The sequence below is a fragment of the Oncorhynchus mykiss genome, chromosome 6 (genome assembly GCF_013265735.2).
Source record: "Oncorhynchus mykiss isolate Arlee chromosome 6, USDA_OmykA_1.1, whole genome shotgun sequence".
Taxonomy (NCBI): domain Eukaryota; kingdom Metazoa; phylum Chordata; class Actinopteri; order Salmoniformes; family Salmonidae; genus Oncorhynchus; species Oncorhynchus mykiss.
In genome coordinates, this window is record NC_048570.1 from 90,757,564 (window position 1) to 90,781,264 (window position 23,701).

The 23,701-nt window shown below is 40.3% G+C and overlaps 1 protein-coding gene across 1 annotated transcript; it reads left to right on the forward strand.

Annotated features, from left to right (window-relative positions):
• The first annotated feature begins 1,928 nt into the window (after positions 1–1,928).
• Positions 1,929–23,250, forward strand: LOC110506219. The gene is made up of 13 exons (XM_036981797.1): positions 1,929–2,096; positions 6,223–6,440; positions 6,820–6,963; positions 7,232–7,346; positions 9,600–9,801; positions 11,493–11,634; positions 11,890–12,045; positions 12,127–12,182; positions 12,306–12,481; positions 12,607–13,007; positions 17,001–17,097; positions 17,366–17,582; positions 20,460–23,250. The coding sequence occupies exons 1-13, from the start codon at positions 1,962–1,964 to the stop codon at positions 20,612–20,614; spliced, it is 2,214 nt and encodes a 737-aa protein (XP_036837692.1). The 5' UTR covers positions 1,929–1,961; the 3' UTR covers positions 20,615–23,250.
• Positions 23,251–23,701: the final 451 nt, after the last annotated feature.

The window sequence follows — 23,701 nt, forward strand, 5'->3', positions numbered from 1 at the left end:
CAATTCTTATTTACAATGACGGCCTATCCCAGCCAAACCCTAACCCAGACGCCGCTGGGCCACTTGTGCGCCACCCTATGGGACTCCCATTCATGGCCAGTTGGGATACAGCCTAGAATCGAACAGTGCCTTTAGACGCAGTGCCTTAGACCGCTGCGCCACTCGGGAGCCCCTAAAATAACCTTTTGGGATTAATTTCTAACTACACCCCCCCTCCCCTGTTATTATTAATAATCAAATGAATAACAATAACAACATTTTAGTTGTCAGTGTTTCTTATGATTTTAGTGGCAAAGCAGAATATATATTTTTTCTAAATATGAGGTAAACTCCCAGCAGAGCCAAGTCCAAGTCCAATGGTGTGTTGATGTACATGTGTGGATGTTCTTCGTATCCATAGCCAGAATGATTTTGCAGTAAATGGTGATTGAACAGGTTTCCTGTTATATCCCAAAAAGAGTAATTGTACAGATTTTTTTTTTTTAAACATCCACACGACACTATTCATGCCTTGGTTTTTGTGGTGAATATTTTTTTGACATTTTATGTAACTAGGCAAGTCATTTAAGAACAAATACCCAGACTTGACTCTGCTGGGAGTTTACCTCATTTAAAAATATATATATATTCTGCTTTGCCACTAAAATCATAAGAAACACTGACAACTAAAATATTGTTGTTATTGTTATGCATTTTATTATTAAAATGGAGTGTAGTTAAAAAATGAACCTCAAAAGGTTATTTGACTGCTTTATTCAGGGACAGAACAACCGATTTTTAAAAACTTGTCAGCTCATGTAACAGATGTGAAATGACTAGCTAGTTAGCGGTGGTGCGCGCTAATAGCGTTTCAATCGGGCGATGGCCTGTCACTTCACCGGCCAAAAGCGGTGAGGAAGGTAAGCCCAGTTCAAATCGAGCATCACCGGGCCATAATGTCAACAAAACAGCATGATAAATCATTCAGAAACATATGTAACACATGTTACAATTTTCAAAGTAGTTTTCCTTGGGATAGGTTTTTATAAGAGCAAAAACTTTTGAATGTGAAAACACTGAGTACTCCGCTCTTCGATTTAAAGCTGCTTTCACATGCTAGGAAACCCGGAAATGTCCGACTTGTTAACTGGTTGATCGCGGCAAGTGTATAACTACAACCAGTTAGCAAATCGGAAAGGTTCCGAGTTTCCTAGTTCCGACTAGTACTTAAATGCGACAGAAGGCCCAATCATGACACCGAGCAACAGCGCCGTATTGAACGACGAGCCAACTCAGAGGATGTTGCAATTTAGCTCGCCCGGTTCACCCTGTGAGAGGAGTTTAGTCTGGATTAAACTTGATTGCATTCGTTTTGAAAACGGCTGGGGTGAGAGAGTGCGTTTGTGCAGTACGTTTTTTTTTTAAAGAATTGGACCATATTTATAATTCTTCAAATCAAATATATGTACAAGCCAAAATAATAATTGTCACAAGAATAGGCATATGTACAGGCTATATACCAATAGCCGAATCATGTATCCACAGCCATTATTCATCATAATTACAATTTAAAAAACAAGGCTTTAGCGTTTAAAAAACATGCATGGTGATACTTTTCAAATGTATAGGTATGGTCTAAACAAGTGAAGCTCATAGGTCACTGCAACAACAACTACCAAATCACCAATAAGATTACAGTCTCATTGGCATCCTTTCATTGCAAAGGAATATATATATATATATATATATATATATATATATATATATATATATAATGATTATAGCAATCTAATTATGAAGTGAGGCAACACAGGATCAAACAATGCGATTTTTTTTTTCAAATACTTTGAAGTGCAACACAAACCCGGTTATTCCAGTCATTGAATTACTCCACGCCTCCACCATATAAATGAACAGGAACGAGGAACTTGAAGGAGATGATTAGACAGACAGACAGACAGATAGGCTAAGAGAAAGACATAATGGACCTTGGTATGCTGCTCCTGCTGGTACTCAGCAGTGCCGTCTGCCACAGCGCGGATTCAACGTATTATGGTGGGACTGTGCGCTGTACAGTACCGGGATACATGCCCCCAGACTCGAAATGGACAGGGGAGGTAGGTTCCTATGAGTGCGTAACTTGATTTGCAATAAATAGTCAATACATAGTCTACAAAGTACATGCCAAACCTGCCAGTGCCTTTAATACTATAATACTCATAACCAGTGGTGGAAAAAGTATCCAATTGTCGTACTTAAGTAAAAGTAAACATAGAAAACGACTCAAGTGAAGTAATCCAGTAAAATACTACTTGAGTAAAAGTCCTAAAAGTATTTGGTTTTAAATATACTGAAGTATCAAAGGTACAAGTAAATGCTATGTATCATTTCAAATTCCTTTTTAAACCAGACAGCACACATTTTTTTTTAAACTTATGAATAGCCAGAGGCACACTCCAACAGTCAGACATCATTTACAAACAAACATTTGCGTCTAGGGAGTCCGTCCGATCAGAGGCAGTAGTGATGACCGCTTGTTCCCGATCCGACCATTTTCCTGTCCTGCTAAGCATTCGAAATGAGTGCTTTTGGGTGTCAAGGAAAATGTAAGAGAGTAAAAAGTACATATTTTTTTTACAGGGGAAATGGGAAAAAATGTATTGTGTCATTTTGGAGTCACTTAAATTGAAATAAGAATATAACATGTTTCTAAACACATTGTGGATGCTACTATGATTACGGATAATCCTGAATGAATCACGATATTTGTGCATCTTTCTCACTCAAGCTGACTGTCTGCACTTTAACCAAAACATTGTTTTTGCTTAGTTACTTTACACCACTGCTCATAACCAATTTCACAAGGTACCTTTACCATTTCTGGCAGTGAAAGAAACACACAATTTATGTCTTGCTTCTATGTTTGGGAATAAAACTGTTGAAATGATGTAGCCTTTTTTATCACTTTTGGGGAAGATTTTTTTTAAATATTTTTTTTATATGGAAATGAAAATGAATGTCAGGAGATCATGTGATCATACAGGTTTGACATGCACATCCAAGATTGTATTTATCATCATTAGTCATTTAGGTCAACATTGGATCATTCAGAGATCCTCACTGAACTTCTGGAGAGAGTTTGCTGCACTGAAAGTAAAGGGGCTGAATAACCCCTTGAACTTTGCGACCTTTTGCCACATTTCAGGCTTCAAACATAAAGATATAAAACTGTATTTTTTTGTGAAGAATCAACAACAAGTGGGACACAATCATGAAGTGGAACGACATTTATTGAATATTTCAAACTTTTTTAACAAATCAAAAACTGAAAAATTGGGCGTGCAAAATTATTCAGCCCCTTTACTTTCAGTGCAGCAAACTCTCCAGAAGTTCAGTGAGGATCTCTGAATGATCCAATGTTGACCTAAATGACTAATGATGATAAATACAATCCACCTGTGTGTAATCAAGTCTCCGTATAAATGCACCTGCACTGTGATAGTCTCAGAGGTCCGTTAAAAGCGCAGAGAGCATCATGAAGAACAAGGAACACACCAGGCAGGTCCGAGATACTGTTGTGAAGAAGTTTAATGCCGGATTTGGATACAAAAATATTTCCCAAGCTTTAAACATCCCAAGGAGCACTGTGCAAGCGATAATATTGAAATGGAAGGAGTATCAGACCACTGCAAATCTACCAAGACCTGGCCGTCCCTCTAAACTTTCAGCTCATACAAGGAGAAGACTGATCAGAGATGCAGCCAAGAGGCCCATGATCACTCTGGATGAACTGCAGAGATCTACAGCTGAGGTGGGAGATTCTGTCCATAGGACAACAATCAGTCGTATATTGCACAAATCTGGCCTTTATGGAAGAGTGGCAAGAAGAAAGCCATTTCTTAAAGATATCCATAAAAAGTGTTGTTTAAAGTTTGCCACAAGCCACCTGGGAGACACACCAAACATGTGGAAGAAGGTGCTCTGGTCAGATGAAACCAAAATTGAACTTTTTGGCAACAATGCAAAACGTTATGTTTGGCGTAAAAGCAACACAGCTCATCACCCTGAACACACCATCCCCACTGTCAAACATGGTGGTGGCAGCATCATGGTTTGGGCCTGCTTTTCTTCAGCAGGGACAGGGAAGATGGTTAAAATTGATGGGAAGATGGATGGAGCCAAATACAGGACCATTCTGGAAGAAAACCTGATGGAGTCTGCAAAAGACCTGAGACTGGGACGGAGATTTGTCTTCCAACAAGACAATGATCCAAAACATAAAGCAAAATCTACAATGGAATGGTTCAAAAATAAACATATCCAGGTGTTAGAATGGCCAAGTCAAAGTCCAGACCTGAATCCAATCGAGAATCTGTGGAAAGAACTGAAAACTGCTGTTCACAAATGCTCTCCATCCAACCTCACTGAGCTCAAGCTGTTTTGCAAGGAGGAATGGGAAAAAAATTCAGTCTCTCGATGTGCAAAACTGATAGAGACATACCCCAAGCGTCTTACAGCTGTAATCGCAGCAAAATATGGCGCTACAAAGTATTAACTTAAGGGGGCTGAATAATTTTGCACGCCCAATTTTTCAGTTTTTGATTTGTTAAAAACGTTTGAAATATCCAATAAATGTCGTTCCACTTCATGATTGTGTCCCACTTGTTGTTGATTCTTCACAACAAAATACAGTTTTATATATTTATGTTTGAAGCCTGAAATGTGGCAAAAGGTCGCAAAGTTCAAGGGGGCCGAATACTTTCGCAAGGCACTGTAGTACTTTTTCCACCGCTGTATCTCAGTACAGTTACTTAAAGTGATATTGTCATTGTGACAATAGATTTGAGTTGTATCCAGATTTGAGTTGTATCAACTTGAACATTTAGAGTAATGCCCCCACTAAGCCACGCCTCCAATATAATTTACCAGCATACCTTGCCTTTCAGAGTGAAGTGTAGAGTTACCACCCATGACTGTACTTGTTAGTGACAGAGACATGGTTGTTGAATTCGTTCATTTTCAGTCCTGTGGCCTTCACCAAGTGAGTTCCTAGGTGAATGTTATCATTATAATAAAACTCATTATGACAACATTACATATCTCATAAGGCCTTAATATGAATCCTAGCTTTTCTTTAATACATTGGCATGAAACTCATGGTTTACAGGCCACATAAGGCCTGCAAGTAGATTTGCAAAATTCCGGTAACTTTCCCCAAATTCCCAGATGTATTATTTTAAAAAATGGACTTGATGTGACTTATCATTTATTTTTGAGTCAGTACTACATAAACATTTAAAGCACTAATGACTTTTCATTGAGTTCAACTTACTAGTAGTATTTGAGTTAAATTGCCTTGGGTTTTACGGTGTAGTTTGTGGTCAATTCCAAGCAATTTCCTGTTAGTAGATTTGCAAATGGAAAATCTTAAGTGCAATTTATAAAAAATGAAAACAACACTCTGAATCAATTCCACATCCAATGAAAGTAAGAAATTGATTTAGCAGCTTTTCTACATAAACTAGGTGATGGAGGAAATTGAATTAGCAGTTTCTTTACGTAAACTCTGTGGAAGAATTTGGGGGAAAGATCTTCAAGTTGAGAAATAGCTTGAGTCAAGGGACAATATTACAGTACATTTACCATCTAATGCACTCTTGATAACTATTCAACAATATTAACTAATATATATAATATATTATAATATATATATAATATATTATATCAAACATGTATTACTTATTTGTTCTATCTTGGTGCAACCGTTTTTCGTTCTGTCTTGATGTAACCATTCTTTCTATCTTGATGCAACCATTCTTTCTATCTTGATGCAACCATTATTTCTATCTTGATGTAACCATTCATTCTATCTTGATGTAACCATTCATTCTGTCTTGATGTAACCATTCTTTCTATCTTGATGCAACCATTCTTTCTATCTTGATGTAACTGTTATTCTTTCTGTCTTGATGCAACCATTATTCTTTCTATCTTGATGTAACCGTTATTCATTCTGTCTTGATGCAACCATTTCTAAACATTCTTAATGCAACCCGACCTATCTCCCCTAGCAGTGCCCTATATTCAAAAAGCTTCTCAGAGTGGTAGAGCTGATCTAGGATCAGGGTCCCCCCTGTCCGTATACTCTTATTCATTATGATCTAAAAGGCAAAACTGATCCTGTATCAGCACTCCTACTCTGAGGCTGTCTGTAAGTATGTGTCCTAACCTGTGTGCTGGCAGGTACAATTCCACTACCGTGAGAATGGCCGGGACAGGTGTGAACAGCAGTTCTCCTGGGAGTGCACCAGCGGCTACTGTAATGGCAGTGCCAACCGACAAGGACCTGTCGTGCAGACCACCGACAAGGACCAGTCCGGCCAAAACCTCTGGTGCCAGTCGGAGGGACACTTCACTAGAAACTTCACTAGGGACCAGAAAACCCAATCCTACACCCTGAGGTAAACTTGGATTTTCTGGGTGTGGTGGAGGAAGGGGCGGGGGGTTGATGTCAGCCTCTGGGTGTTAGAGACAGGAAGTCATCTGTTGAATGCTGTTTTGACGAGTAATAAGCACATCATCCAGGCATCTTGACCCCCCTCCCCCGACACACACAAACCCTGTATAGTTACTGTTGCTGTGTCTGTTGTGCTCCGATCCCATCAAACAACATTTTGCTGGATTTTAATGTTGGAAAGACATAACATTGCAATCTGAGCACTGTGGAAATAACAGTTATATTGATGATGTGGATGGAATCACTAGAAAATACTGGTATCTGTCAGAATGATGTCATGCTGATCTACCACTTCAATGCACTGATTCAACCTCTCATTGTAGTGACTCAGGTTGCTGTTGGGGCTCCAATGTCAATGGAAAGACCAACTGGACAATACACACCGAGGTGGATTTGGGGTTACGGGTCAGCCCGGGGCCTCCAACCCAAAACACACCTCCTGTCACGGCAACTGTCCCAACCCTGCGGTACGACCACGAGGGAAGCAAACTGAATGTACCAAAAAAGAGTTTCTGCCAAATAACCACACACTAAACTTAGTGGCATATTTCAACCTGAGTCCTTAGAACCCATAGGGGCCGTCTCAGTCATCTACAGCAGCATTCTAGAATTCTATTGTGGTCTAAAGGCTTAAACAATACATTCTGTATCTACATAACACTACAGCTGTTATCTGGGATTATTATCTACTAATGAAAGTGTTTTTTTGGTTTCTCTCTGTGATGTCATGAGTAGAGTTCCTCAGAACTGCTTTTCCACTCTTCCTCTCTTGGCCTATGACCCGGATGGAGATGACGTGAGGTGCCACTTCCCTGTGAACGTCGCACACCCCAACATTACACTTGACAGGGTAATAAAATTAACAATTTTATGCAGATTGATGTAGATGAAATCAGGCCCGTTTATTAACGGTTTAGTGCGTGGGTTATTATTAAGATAGCTAAAGTCCGATTGGTTGAAGAATTGTTCCGACTTCGAAGGCACGTGAACAATCCCTGCAATCCCCCTCTCAATGTTTTTATGAATATCGCTAGCAACAACAGAATAAACACATTTATTATTACATACCCACAGTAGACAAGAGGAGAATATCTTATTTATAACGATGTCAACTTTATTTCTCAACTCTGAACATTGAGCAAATTACCCTCATGGTATCCAATGACACTCACTGGAGTATCTGATTTAGGATTTTAAAAAGCACATGCGAATAGGGGTGGCTTCATGTGCTCGTGGGAAATGGGAAACTGGGAAGTGGGAAGTCGTAAGTCCGACATGAATGTGTTCACATGCCTTTGAAATTAGATCGATTCTTTAACAAATACGATTTTAGCTAGCTTGATAAGCTAACGTTGCTAATTATAAAATTAGCTTGCTTAACATTGACGATATGGTCAAACTAGCGACATTATCCTCATTGATAATGTTGTAATTGTCAAAAAGGGATTTGTTGTCATTTTTTGGTTGAAAAGCTGAAATGTCAGTGGTGAAACGTCGCTACATGGAAACAACAAGCTTCCCACTTGTAACTCCGACTTAGAAGGTCGTTCCCACTTGTAACTCCGACTTAGAAGGTCGTTCCCACTTGTAACTCCGACTTAGAAGGCCGTTCCCACTTGTAACTCCGACTTAGAAGGCCGTTCCCACTTGTAACTCCGACTTAGAAGGTCGTTCCCACTTGTAACTCCGACTTAGAAGGTCGTTCCCACTTGTAACTCCGACTTAGAAGGTCGTTCCCACTTGTAACTCCGACTTAGAAGGCCGTTCCCACTTGTAACTCCGACTTAGAAGGCCGTTCCCACTTGTAACTCCGACTTAGAAGGTCGTTCCCACTTGTAACTCCGACTTAGTAGGTCGTTCCCACTGGTAACTCCGACTTAGAAGGTCGTTCCCACTTGTAACTCCGACTTAGAAGGTCGTTCCCACTTGTACTCCGACTTAGAAGGTCGTTCCCACTACTGATAACTCTGATAGCATGTGAATGCGGCATAGGCTACCAGTGCCGCTGGCTGCTGGTAAGCTTTCTTGACTTGGACATAATGCTTTGCCAACACATGGCTGACCTTTGTTAAACCAGATAAACAGTTGCTCTTAGCAAAAATGTGTTTGTAATTACCTTTCTAGCTAATAGGATATGTTTAGGCTTACACTTCCTCTTCCAATTATAATGTGGGGAGATCAAAATAATGAAAATGATCTACGAAATACTTTCAATTTAAAATGTTGATTACTTTTCCTTTCCATTATCATTTACCTGATTGTGAAGGAAAAAAACGTTTTTGCTAACTGTATGATGTTGGTCGCCGGTTTGCCTGGGACGGGTCCCTGGGTCGCCGGTTTGCCTGGGACGGGTCCCTGGGTCGCCGGTGTGCCTGGGACGGGTCCCTGGGTTGCCGGTTTGCCTGGGTTACCGGTTTGCCTGGGACGGGTCCCTGGGTTGCCGGTTTGCCTGGGTTGTAGGTTTGCCTGGGATGGGGTCCCTGGGTTGCTGGTTTGCCTAGGATGGGGTCCCTGGGTTGCAGGTTTGCCTGGGACGGGTCCCTGGGTTGCCGGTTTGCCTGGGACGGGTCCCTGGGTTGCCGGTTTGCCTGGGATGGGGTCCCTGGGACGGGGTCCTCTGGGTCGCCGGTTTGCCTGGGATGGGGTCCCTGGGACGGGTCCCTAGGTTGCCGGTTTGCCTGGGACAGGTCCCTGGGTTGCTGGTTTGCCTGGGACGGGTCCCTGGGTTGCTGGTTTGCCTGAGACAGGGTCCCTGGGTCGCCGGTTTGCCTGGGACGGGTCCCTGGGTTGCCGGTTTGCCTGGTACGGGTCCCTGCGTCGCCGGTTTGCCTGGGACGGGTGCCTGCGTCGCCGGTTTGCCTGGGTTTGCCTGGGTTTGCCTGGGTAAGATAATGTTGAAGGTCCCTGGTCTAGTGTGAAAAACCCTTGTTTATTATTATTTATTATAAACATTCAATCCAATTGAGCACAATTAACATCCAACAGTAGGCGCACTGTTCTGGGATCAGCTTTTCCTTTTCAGATCATAATGAATAGGATTCCGTGGACAGGGAGACACTGTTCCTAGATCAGCAGTTACTTCACTATTATCTCATCCCTCCAGGTCCAGTGCACTCTGCATGCCACGGGCCGGTTGGCTGTAGGGTTGCATGTATTTGAGGTGCTGCTGCAGGACCACCCCACTGTAGACGTCAACATGACAGGATATAAATCTAATTATACCAGAAAGGCCCTGAACGAGTCCTATGCCAGTAACCCGACTCCGACCCCGTTCAGCCGCGTGCCCTTGCAGTTTGCCGTGGAGAGTAAGTAGCATGTCTCACAGTTGAATGCTTCCTTTTGGCATAGTGAACCAACCAATCAATTTAATTAAATGTGATTTGTCTAGTGTTTTGTCTAGTCGTATAATATGTATAGATCAGTCATTTGTCAAAAAATAAAACAGAATTTGAGTTGCATTTTGGTAAAAGTGGTGTAGGTTTCAAAATTGAACTCATAGTTTGTTTATGCAAATTATGTTATGTTCACCTGGTGGAATGACAGTAAAGATGATGGTGCATTCCAAAATGGCAACCTGAATGGTTTTAATCTCCCTAATTACATTACTAATTACCTTTATTTACTGAGAGCAGCACAAAATGGCAACCTGCATGGTTTTAATCTCCCTAATTACATTACTAATTACCTTTATTTACTGAGAGCAGCACAAAATGGCAACCAGAATGGTTTTAATCTCCCTAATTACATGACTAATTACCTTTATTTACTGAGAGCAGCACAAAATGCTATCAATCTAGCTAAAAACAAACACCCTACTGCCCCTGATAAAATAATCAGACAACAATTTAGTCCGAAGCATTGTCAGTCATTGTTTACAGGCATGTATGTCACTGTGGATCCTCTAAAGGGGTAATCTGGGATTCCAACAATGGCAAAGCAGACACCGTGCCACTTTTTTTGGTAAACAGCTGAGGGATGGGTCTGGAGAAATGCAACCACTCTCAAATGTATAGACGGGGCTATGGATACAAGGACTGACTATCCATGAGATTAAAATGATAGCTATGGATACAAGGACTGACTATCCATGAGATCAAAATGATAGCTATGGATACAAGGACTTACTATCCATGAGATCAAAATGATAGCTATGGATACAAGGACTGACCATCCATGAGATCAAAATGATAGCTATGGATACAAGGACTGACCATCCATGAGATCAAAATGATAGCTATGGATACAAGGACTGACCATCCATGAGATCAAAATGATAGCTATGGATACAAGGACTGACTATCCATCAGATCAAAATGATAGCTATGGATACAAGGACTGACCATCCATGAGATCAAAATGATAGCTATGGATACAAGGACTGACCATCCATGAGATCAAAATGATAGCTATGGATACAAGGACTGACTATCCATCAGATCAAAATGATAGCTTTAACCATGCTATAAAACTATACAAACATTAGATTAAATAAAACAAGCTTGTATTTTAGCTAGTGATTTATTAAGACAGTTGAACTAAGCTCCTGAGGCATTTCTATAAGTTATAGTCTTGAAGAATCAATGTCTATATATCATTACTTTAATAGGATAATAATGGATGTAGCAATCCCAGAATGCCCATTTATTAACACACACACTAGATGTCTGAAACCTGTCCTTTCTGTGGTTTTAGTCCAGCCAACTCTGTCCAACTGTCTCCCTGGCTACATAGAGAATGCCAAGAGTGTGCAAAGCTGTCATCAAGGCAAAGGGTGGCTACTTTGAAGAATCTCAAATATAAAATAGATTTAGATTTGTCTAACACTTTTTTGGTTACTACATGATTCCATATGTGTTATTTCACAGTTTTGATGTCTTCACTATTATTCTACAATTTAGAAAATAGTAAAAAATAAATAAATAACCCTTGAATGAGTAGGTGTGTCTAAATGTTTGACTGGCACTGTATCTAAAACCTGTCCTTTCTGTGGTTTTAGTCCAGCCAGCTCTATCCAACTGTCTCCCTGGCTACATACGACCACAGTTCTTGACTCCAACACCTTCACATGGGGATGTCCATCATGCCGCTGTGGGTCACCTGTACCAACTCGAAGCCCGAGTAAAAACCGCCCATGCCAAGTAAGAGTACCTCTCTCACCTACATCACCTTACTGTCCAAAACTCCATCGACTTCCCCCGTTGTTTTACCTCTGGACTGACTGACTGCAGAGACCACAACACTTAGCAATGCTCGTTTTTTTAACCAGCTTGAAAACAGCACATGAAAACTGAAAATGAATGAGATGAATAGAGTTTGATATAACCAAAATACTCCTTGGCATCCTCGCACTTGTCCAGGGGTTGTAACTTCTCTGTCTTTCTGCTTCCTCAAAGGACATTTGACTTCCAGGTCAGCGGCCCTTCCAACATGACCAAGAAGATCAGGGATGAGGGCTTTGGTGTCACGAGGCTCTTCCTGGGCTGGATCCCGCAGGAAAGACACCTGAGACAAAACATTCCCATCTGTTTCACTGCCGAGACAAACGAGAGGTACGTTGAAGGGACATTTACAGTAATTGTTGTTGTTGTCGTTCTGTGGTCATTGTTGTTCTCATTTGTTCTTCATTTCAGCCAGTCAGAGATGAGATGTGTGGTTGTGGTGGTGGCCAAAGCCCTCGCACTTACAGGTTAGTTGATTTTCACCCCCTTCAATCATTGCACTGTTGCTAGATAGACTTCCATGTATGTTATAGGGTAAGATCCAATCATAACGTGATGACACACACATAACACGTATCCTCTGTATACAGGTGAGGCGAATGTTTCGTGCACAGAGAATAGGATCAGCATCGCCGTGAGCAAGGCCTATCTGCCTGGGGTGGACATGAAGTGGCTGCGGCTAGCCGACTCATCCTGCTCCCTAACCTCCAACCAAACACACATCATGGGCACCATGTCACTCAAAACCTGTGGCACAAAGATGGAGGTATGAGAAATATTCAAACACACACACACACACACACATACTTGGAGGTGTGCCATCTCTTTCTCCTTTCTTGTGTTTTGTTTCTTATCTTCCTAAATCTGGTTTCTCTCTCCGCTTCTATCTAGGATGCAGGTGACTTCATGGTGTTGAAAAACGAAATAAACTCCTTCGACGCGGTCAACGCGACCATCACGCGACGTAACCGGATCCACATCGGCTTCTCCTGCCGGTATCCCAAGACCGTCAGCATTTCCAACTATTACCAGATCCACAGCTCCAACTACATGTTCACAGAGTCCAACTTTGGTAGCTTTGGCTACACCTTTGAGGTCTTCAAGGACAGTAAGTTCACCCAGAAGGTGGATCCCAGTGCTTACCCAGTGAAGGTGAAGCTAATGGACAGGCTGTACATGGGCATCCAGGCCCAGTCCGATCTGCCCAAGGTACAGCTGTTGGTGGAGTCTTGCAAAGCCACTCCGGATGACAGCGCCAGCAGCAGTCTCTTCTACGACCTCATCAAAGACGGGTGAGGAAGGGGTCCCACAGAAGGGCTGTGGGCTTGAAGCTGTGAAAGTGCAATTGCAGGAATCTGCCGTCGGGCTGTATTTCTGACATGTTGAACCTTTATTTAGGCAGGGTGGAGTCCCGGTGAGACCAAGGTCTCCTTTACAAGGGAGGCCTGCATGACAAACAATTACACACTCAAGGCAGCATAGGAAACACACAACATTTTTCCTTGTTTACCACCCCTGTTGCATTATGTGGCCTGAAATGCAAATCTTATTTTGTTTACCTGCAAGAGTAAAGAATGTGTGACAACAGGTAACAATCAACATAATGTTGTATTCCTAAATGGTAAACAACAGGTTACAGTCAACATAATGTTGTATTCCTAAATGGTAAACAACAGGTAACAATCAACATAATGTTGTATTCCTAAATGGTAAACAACAGGTAACAGTCAACATAATGTTGTATTCCTAAATGATAAACAACAGGTAACAGTCAACATAATGTTGTATTCCTAAATGGTAAACAACAGGTAACAATCAACATAATGTTGTATTCCTAAATGGTAAACAACAGGTAACAGTCAACATAATGTCACCTTCCTAAATGGTAAACAACAGGTAACAGTCAACATAATGTTGTATTCCTAAATGGTAAACAAGTAACAGTCAACATAATGTTGTATTCCTAAATGGTAAACAGGTAACAGTCAACATAATGTTGTATTCCTAAATGGTAAACAACAGGTAACAGTCAACATAATGGTGTATTCCTAAATGGTAAACAACAGGTAACAGTCAACATAATGTTGTATTCCTAAATGGTAAACAACAGGTAACAGTCAACATAATGTTGTATTCCTAAATGGTAAACAACAGGTAACAGTCAACATAATGTTGTATTCCTAAATGGTAAACAACAGGTAACAGTCAACATAATGTTGTATTCCTAAATGGTAAACAACAGTCAACATAATGTTGTATTCCTAAATGATAAACAACAGGTAACAGTCAACATAATGTTGTATTCCTAAATGGTAAACAACAGTCAACATAATGTTGTATTCCTAAATGGTAAACAACAGGTAACAGTCAACATAATGTTGTATTCCTAAATGGTAAACAACAGGTAACAGTCAACATAATGTTGTATTCCTAAATGGTAAACAACAGGTAACAGTCAACATAATGTTGTATTCCTAAATGGTAAACAACAGGTAACAGTCAACATAATGTTGTATTCCTAAATGGTAAACAACAGGTAACAGTCAACATAATGTTGTATTCCTAAATGGTAAACAACAGGTAACAGTCAACATAATGTTGTATTCCTAAATGGTAAACAACAGGTAACAGTCAACATAATGTTGTATTCCTAAATGGTAAACAACAGTCAACATAATGTTGTATTCCTAAATGATAAACAACAGGTAACAGTCAACATAATGTTGTATTCCTAAATGGTAAACAACAGTCAACATAATGTTGTATTCCTAAATGGTAAACAACAGGTAACAGTCAACATAATGTTGTATTCCTAAATGGTAAACAACAGGTAACAGTCAACATAATGTTGTATTCCTAAATGGTAAACAACAGGTAACAGTCAACATAATGTTGTATTCCTAAATGGTAAACAACAGGTAACAGTCAACATAATGTTGTATTCCTAAATGGTAAACAACAGGTAACAATCAACATAATGTTGTATTCCTAAATGGTAAACAACAGTCAACATAATGTTGTATTCCTAAATGGTAAACAACAGGTAACAGTCAACATAATGTTGTATTCCTAAATGGTAAACAACAGGTAACAGTCAACATAATGTTGTATTCCTAAATGGTAAACAACAGGTAACAATCAACATAATGTTGTATTCCTAAATGGTAAACAACAGGTAACAGTCAACATAATGTTGTATTCCTAAATGGTAAACAACAGGTAACAGTCAACATAATGTTGTATTCCTAAATGGTAAACAACAGGTAACAGTCAACATAATGTTGTATTCCTAAATGGTAAACAACAGGTAACAGTCAACATAATGTTGTATTCCTAAATGGTAAACAACAGGTAACAGTCAACATAATGTTGTATTCCTAAATGGTAAACAACAGGTAACAGTCAACATAATGTTGTATTCCTAAATGGTAAACAACAGGTAACAGTCAACATAATGTTGTATTCCTAAATGGTAAACAACAGGTAACAGTCAACATAATGTTGTATTCCTAAATGGTAAACAACAGTCAACATAATGTTGTATTCCTAAATGATAAACAACAGGTAACAGTCAACATAATGTTGTATTCCTAAATGGTAAACAACAGGTAACAGTCAACATAATGTTGTATTCCTAAATGGTAAACAACAGGTAACAGTCAACATAATGTTGTATTCCTAAATGATAAACAACAGGTAACAGTCAACATAATGTTGTATTCCTAAATGGTAAACAACAGTCAACATAATGTTGTATTCCTAAATGGTAAACAACAGGTAACAGTCAACATAATGTTGTATTCCTAAATGGTAAACAACAGTCAACATAATGTTGTATTCCTAAATGATAAACAACAGGTAACAGTCAACATAATGTTGTATTCCTAAATGGTAAACAACAGGTAACAGTCAACATAATGTTGTATTCCTAAATGGTAAACAACAGGTAACAGTCAACATAATGTTGTATTCCTAAATGATAAACAACAGGTAACAGTCAACATAATGTTGTATTCCTAAATGGTAAACAACAGTCAACATAATGTTGTATTCCTAAATGGTAAACAACAGGTAACAGTCAACATAATGTTGTATTCCTAAATGGTAAACAACAGGTAACAGTCAACATAATGTTGTATTCCTAAATGGTAAACAACAGGTAACAATCAACATAATGTTGTATTCCTAAATGGTAAACAACAGTCAACATAATGTTGTATTCCTAAATGGTAAACAACAGGTAACAGTCAACATAATGTTGTATTCCTAAATGGTAAACAACAGTCAACATAATGTTGTATTCCTAAATGGTAAACAACAGGTAACAGTCAACATAATGTTGTATTCCTAAATGGTAAACAACAGGTAACAGTCAACATAATGTTGTATTCCTAAATGGTAAACAACAGTTAACAGTCAACATAATGTTGTATTCCTAAATGGTAAACAACAGGTAACAGTCAACATAATGTTGTATTCCTAAATGGTAAACAACAGGTAACAATCAACATAATGTTGTATTCCTAAATGGTAAACAACAGTCAACATAATGTTGTATTCCTAAATGGTAAACAACAGGTAACAGTCAACATAATGTTGTATTCCTAAATGGTAAACAACAGGTAACAGTCAACATAATGTTGTATTCCTAAATGGTAAACAACAGGTAACAATCAACATAATGTTGTATTCCTAAATGGTAAACAACAGTCAACATAATGTTGTATTCCTAAATGATAAACAACAGGTAACAATCAACATAATGTTGTATTCCTAAATGGTAAACAACAGGTAACAGTCAACATAATGTTGTATTCCTAAATGGTAAACAACAGGTAACAATCAACATAATGTTGTATTCCTAAATGGTAAACAGGTAACAGTCAACATAATGTTGTATTCCTAAATGGTAAACAGGTAACAGTCAACATAATGTTGTATTCCTAAATGGTAAACAGGTAACAGTCAACATAATGTTGTATTCCTAAATGGTAAACAACAGGTAACAGTCAACATAATGTTGTATTCCTAAATGGTAAACAACAGGTAACAGTCAACATAATGTCACATTCCAAAATGGTAAACAATGTTGTTTTCCCTAATTATTTTTTTTGTTTTCCACAGTTGCTATTTCTCTACCAGTCTTTATTGACTAAGAGAAGCACATAATGCTATTGGAAAGCTTCAAATGGGACTGAGAGATTACACAAACGTAATCATGAATGAATTTGTCTCCGTCCTGTCTCAGTAAAAAATGTACTTTCTTTCTTTCTTTAACAATAAAGGTGTCTAAAGGACGAGACGGTCAAGGTTTATCCCGGGAACCGAACCCAATTCTACTTTGAGGTCCAGGCCTTCAAATTCACTGGGAGCTACGACCAGGTAAAACCCAACATCAAAATGACTTCACATTCTTTCTTTCTTTGTTCTATTTACTGACTTTATTAGAGCATCATCATGTTGCGTCAATGTGGAATTTACCTGACGACATCAAGACGCACAGGTTTGGTCTTATTCAGACACAGATTTCAACCCAAATGTTTATTTCACAAATATCAATCCAACTGGTTGATTGTGGATGTTGATCCAGTATTAGGAACATCTTCTTGGATGATCACCTCCCCTTTCACATCCCGTGACCCTCCTCCAGGTGTTCCTCACCTGTACCGTCATCCTGTGTGAGGTAGGAAACCCCAACTCTAGGTGTGACCAGGGCTGCCTGAACAAAGCCTCGCGGAGGCGCAGGCGAGATCTCCCCAACGGAGAGACAGACAGGCACTACATTACCCAGGGTCCTTTCCGTGTGGTCAGAGAGACCCAGCCCAGTGCAGACCAGAAGACAGGTGCAGGTGAAAAGACCGGTGCAGGTAATTACCCCACTCTTAGGGATGGATCGAAATGTACAGAATTGGTACCTGGAGGAAAAGGGGGAGGGTTATGCTTTTTCTATTTCAGTCAAGGGGAAGGTTTTTGAGGTCTAGTCCAGGGGAGGGTCATGTAATTGATGACATGTAAATATTTCTCAGTGTTTTTGAATTAGTTTCTTATTAGGCTATATATCGATGTGTGCCCGATGCCACCCCTCATCTCTGATTCTCCACTGGACACGCAATATCAAGTGAGCCTATAGGCTGTTTAGAGTGGTCTCAATCAAATGATCCATAGCCTATAGGCTGTTTTAGAGTGGTCTCAATCAAATGATCCATAGCCTATAGGCTGTTTTAGAGTGGTCTCAATCAAATGATCCATAGCCTATAGGCTGTTTTAGAGTGGTCTCAATCAAATGATCCATAGCCTATAGGCTGTTTAGAGTGGTCTCAATCAAATGATCCATAGCCTATAGGCTGTTTAGAGTGGTCTCAATCAAATGATCCATAGCCCATAGGCTGTTTAGAGTGGTCTCAATCAAATGATCCATAGCCTATAGGCTACGAAGTGCATGCTGGGAGAAGCACAGAGCAAAGTTATATTTCTAAGATCGCTGATGGGAGTGTGTAAATCAAACTAGGCTGCATTACACACTGCAATGGATATTCCAACCCTGAGCCCCGGCCTGCTCTGTTCTTGTTGACCACCCCTTCCCCCCCAAAAAACGGTGTTCTGCCTAACCAATGGCTGTGCTCTGTAGGCCCATCCTAACCAATGGCTGTGCTCTGTAGGCCCATCCTAACCAACGGCTGTGCTCTGTAGGCCCATCCTAACCAATGGCTGTGCTCTGTAGGCCCATCCTAACCAATGGCTGTGCTCTGTAGGCCCATCCTAACCAATGGCTGTGCTCTGTAGGCCCATCCTAACCAATGGCTGTGCTCTGTAGGCCCATCCTAACCAATGGCTGTGCTCTGTAGGCCCATCCTAACCAATGGCTGTGCTCTGTAGGCCCATCCTAACCAATGGCTGTGCTCTGTAGGCCCATCCTAACCAATGGCTGTGCTCTGTAGGCCTATCCTAACCAATGGCTGTGCTCTGTAGGCTTGTGGTGGCAGTTCAGGAAGAGAGTCAAAGGCTTCCTCTGAAATGTTTTGTTTGATTAGGCCTAGTCCAATGCACCAACTTGCGGTCAGACTAGCCTATAGCCTATGTTCTGTTCTGTTCAGCTTGAGAAGGAGATTCTGCCCTTGTCCAGTCGTGAAATCCATAGATTAGGGAGGAAATTAATGTATTTTAATTTACTGATTTACTGTAACTCAGTAAAATAACTGAAATCGTTGAAAATACACTATATATTCAAAAGTATGTGGACACCCCTTTGAATGAGTGGATTTGGCTATTTCAGCCACACCGTTGCTGACAGGTGTATACAATTGAGCACACAGCCATGCAATCTCCATAGACAAACATTGGCAGTAGAACGGCCTTACTGAAGAGGCACCGTCGTAGGACGCCACCTTTCCAACAAGTCAGTCCGTCAAGTTACTGCATTGCTAAAGGTCAACTATAGGTGCTGTTATTGTGAAGTGGAAACACCTAGGAGCAACAATGGCTCAGCCGGGAAGTGGAAGGCCAAACAAGCTCACAGAATGGACCAGCGAGTGCTGAAGCGCGTAAAAATCGTCTCTCCTCAGTTGCAACACTCACAACCGAGATCCAAACTGCCTCTGGTAGCAACGTCGTCATAAGAACTGTTTTTTGGGAGCTTCATAAAATGGGTTTCCATGGCTGAGCAGCCGCACACAAGCCTAAGATCACCATGTGCAATGCCAAGCGTCGGCTGGAGTGATGTAAAGCTCGCCGCCATTGGAACTGTGGAAACGCGTTCTCTGGAGTGATGAATTACGCTTCACCATCTGGCAGTCCGACGGTTGAATCTGAGTTTGGCGAATGCCAGAAGAGCGCTACCTGCCTGAATGCGTGGGGCCAACTGTAAAGTTTGGTGTAGGATAAATAATGGTCTGGGGCTGTTTTTCATGGTTTGGCCCCTTAGTTCCAGTGAAGGGAAATCTTAACGCTACAGCATACAATGACATTCTAGACGATTCCGTGTTTCCAACTTTGTGGCAACACATTTGGGGAAGGCCCTTTCCTGTTTCATCACGACAATGATGCACAAAGTGAGGTCCATACAGAAATTATTTGTCAAGATTGGTGTTGAAAAACTTGACTGGCCTGCACAGAGCCCTGACCTCAACCTCATCGAACACCTTTGGGATGAATTGGAATGCCGACTGCGAGCCAGGCCTAATCGCCCAACATCAGTGCCCCTCACTAATGCTCTTGTGGCTGAATGAAAGCAAGTCTCCGCAGCAATGTTCCAACATCTCGTGGAAATCCTTCCCAGAAGAGTGGAGGCAGTTATAGCTGCAAATGGGGGACCAACTCCATGTTAATGCCCATGATTTTGGAATGAGATGTTTGACGAGCAGGTGTCCACATACTTTTGCCCTCGTAGTGTATCTTTTGCTGAAGGGAGGGCCATCCATTTTCATTTCAGAGTGGTCTGATTTTCTCCATGTAACCGCTATTATAAATAACGTTCACCCTCTTAGTAAAGGATTCATTCTGATCAGGATTAGACCAGAAAAACACCAGTATGTCCCAGACAATTATGTTGAAGCATTTAGGATTGGGTTATAGGGTTAACCAGACCTAAAACATAACCCTGAACCCTGAACATGCTGACTGGATGGTCTGTGTCCCAATACTTTTTCATGACTGCTTTTCCTTGCCTGCTTTTTCCTAAATGAACAAATATAAACTCCCATTACTCTGATGACATTATTTGGTTGTTTTTGCTGTTCCTGTTGTAGATGTGGAAGCTACATATTTTCTCAGATCGGACATGGGAACCATAGTCTTCGCCGGGCTGTTCATCATGACCGTGATTCTGCTGACAGTGGTCGTGGTCTATTTTTTGAAGAAGAGCAGAGCTGAAGAACACGAGGCTCTCATTGCATATGATTAGAGAAATGTAACTGGGTTTGTGCCTGACCAGGGTCACTTCTGGTTTACCAAAAGTAAAGCACACCTTTCTTTTAGTTGTACTTTCAACAACAAATGAACACTAGTTTACATACTGAATACGGTAACATTAACTACACATATTAACACTAGTTTACATACTGAATACGGTAACATCAACTACACAAATTAACACTAGTTTACATACTGAATACGTTAACATTACTACACAAATTAACACTAGTTTACATACTGAATACGGTAACATTAACTACACATATTAACACTAGTTTACATACTGAATACGGTAACATTAACTACACAAATTAACACTAGTTTACATACTGAATACGGTAACATTAACTACACAAATTAACACTAGTTTACATACTGAATACATTAACATTAACTACACAAATTAACACTAGTTTACATACTGAATACAATAACATTAACTACACAAATGTAGTTGGTTCATTCTTATTCACTTTTCTGTGATACAGACATTTGGATCAACTGTTTGATACTCCTGACTCAAGAAAGTGGAAGAAATTGGTTGTTGTTGAGAATCCTGTTATGCAAATAAGTCTGTATTGATTAAATACATTTTAGGCAAAAATACTATTTTATACTGTTCTCTGCCTCACCACTCATTCAAACATGATTTATTGCTTTAAAGGGGCAGTAATTTTATGACTAATAAATGTATGATATTTATTGATTCTTGAATATTTATAAATTCCTCATGAATTTAGTTCAAGTGTTGTACCCCCATCAGAACCCAATATATATATGCTTGTTTTACTTCAATGTTTGTTAAGCGTCAATCTGTATTTTTGTCCAAATTGAGTTATTGACATTTAGCCTCGTTCTGTTCAATGTTCTCAACCTATATATATATATTACTCTAAATACCCCAATTCATGTTAAGTTCAAAAGAATACAAGATTAAAATAGCTGACACCATTCAAATCAACGAGGAAAATGTAAAGCCAATTATCTCAGCATCATCTTTATGCAGACAGAACCTTTTGGTCCCAAACTCTAAATGTGTTTGTTTATGTCATGACCTCTACTACCTACCACTCTCTCTATTGGTTTGTTTATGTCATGACCTCCTACTACCTACCACTCTCTCTATTGGTTTGTTTATGTCATGACCTCTACTACCTGCCACTCTCTCCATTGGTTTGTTTATGTCATGACCTCTACTACCTGCCACTCTCTCTATTGGTTTGTTTATGTCATGACCTCTACTACCTGCCACTCTCTCTATTGGTTTGTTTATGTCATGGCCTCCTACTACCTGCCACTCTCTCTATTGGTTTGTTTATGTCATGACCTCTACTACCTGCCACTCTCTCTATTGGTTTGTTTATGTCATGACCTCTACTACCTGCCACTCTCTCTATTGGTTTGTTTATGTCATGACCTCTACTACCTGCCACTCTCTCTATTGGTTTGTTTATGTCATGACCTCTACTACCTGCCACTCTCTCTATTGGTTTGTTTATGTCATGACCTCTACTACCTGCCACTCTCTCCATTGGTTTGTTTATGTCATGACCTCCTACTACCTGCCACTCTCTCTATTGGTTTGTTTATGTCATGACCTCCTACTACCTGCCACTCTCTCTATTGGTTTGTTTATGTCATGACCTCTACTACCTGCCACTCTCTCTATTGGTTTGTTTATGTCATGACCTCCTACTACCTGCCACTCTCTCTATTGGTTTGTTTATGTCATGACCTCTACTACCTGCCACTCTCTCTATTGGTTTGTTTATGTCATGACCTCTACTACCTGCCACTCTCTCTATTGGTTTGTTTATGTCATGACCTCTACTACCTGCCACTCTCTCCATTGGTTTGTTTATGTCATGACCTCTACTACCTGCCACTCTCTCTATTGGTTTGTTTATGTCATGACCTCTACTACCTGCCACTCTCTCTATTGGTTTGTTTATGTCATGACCTCTACTACCTGCCACTCTCTCTATTGGTTTGTTTATGTCATGACCTCTACTACCTGCCACTCTCTCTATTGGTTTGTTTATGTCATGACCTCTACTACCTGCCACTCTCTCTATTGGTTTGTTTATGTCATGACCTCTACTACCTGCCACTCTCTCTATTGGTTTGTTTATGTCATGACCTCTACTACCTGCCACTCTCTCTATTGGTTTGTTTATGTCATGACCTCTACTACCTGCCACTCTCTCTATTGGTTTGTTTATGTCATGACCTCTACTACCTGCCACTCTCTCTATTGGTTTGTTTATGTCATGACCTCTACTACCTGCCACTCTCTCTATTGGTTTGTTTATGTCATGACCTCTACTACCTGTCACTCTCTCTATTGGTTTGTTTATGTCATGACCTCTACTACCTGCCACTCTCTCTAATGGTTTGTTTATGTCATGACCTCTACTACCTGCCACTCTCTCTATTGGTTTGTTTATGTCATGACCTCCTACTACCTGCCACTCTCTCTATTGGTTTGTTTATGTCATGACCTCTACTACCTGCCACTCTCTCTATTGGTTTGTTTATGTCATGACCTCTACTACCTGCCACTCTCTCCATTGGTTTGTTTCTGAGTCTGCTAAAGTGGTGTGAAGTAAAAAATACTGTAAAGTACAACTTAAGTAGTTTGGGGGGGGGGGGGGGGGGGGGGATCTGTACTTGACTTCACTATTCATATTTTTAACAACGTATACTTTTACTTCACTACATTCCTAAAGAAAAGAATGTACTTTTTACTCCAGAATTTTCCCCCTGACACCCAGAAGACGTGTTACATTTTGAATGCTTAGCAGGACAGGAAAATGGTTATCAGTAAAATAAATAAAACATAGAAAATTGTGCTGTGTGGTTTCCTTAATGAATTTTGTCTTGCTGCTTTTTGTTTTATGTTGCTCTGTCTGTATGCTACGTCTTGCTTGTCCTATGTTGCTCTGTATGCTACGTCTTGCTTGTCCTATGTTGCTCTGTATGCTACGTCTTGCTTGTCCTATGTTGCTCTGTATGCTACGTCTTGCTTGTCCTATGTTGCTCTGTATGCTACGTCTTGCTTGTCCTATGTTGCTCT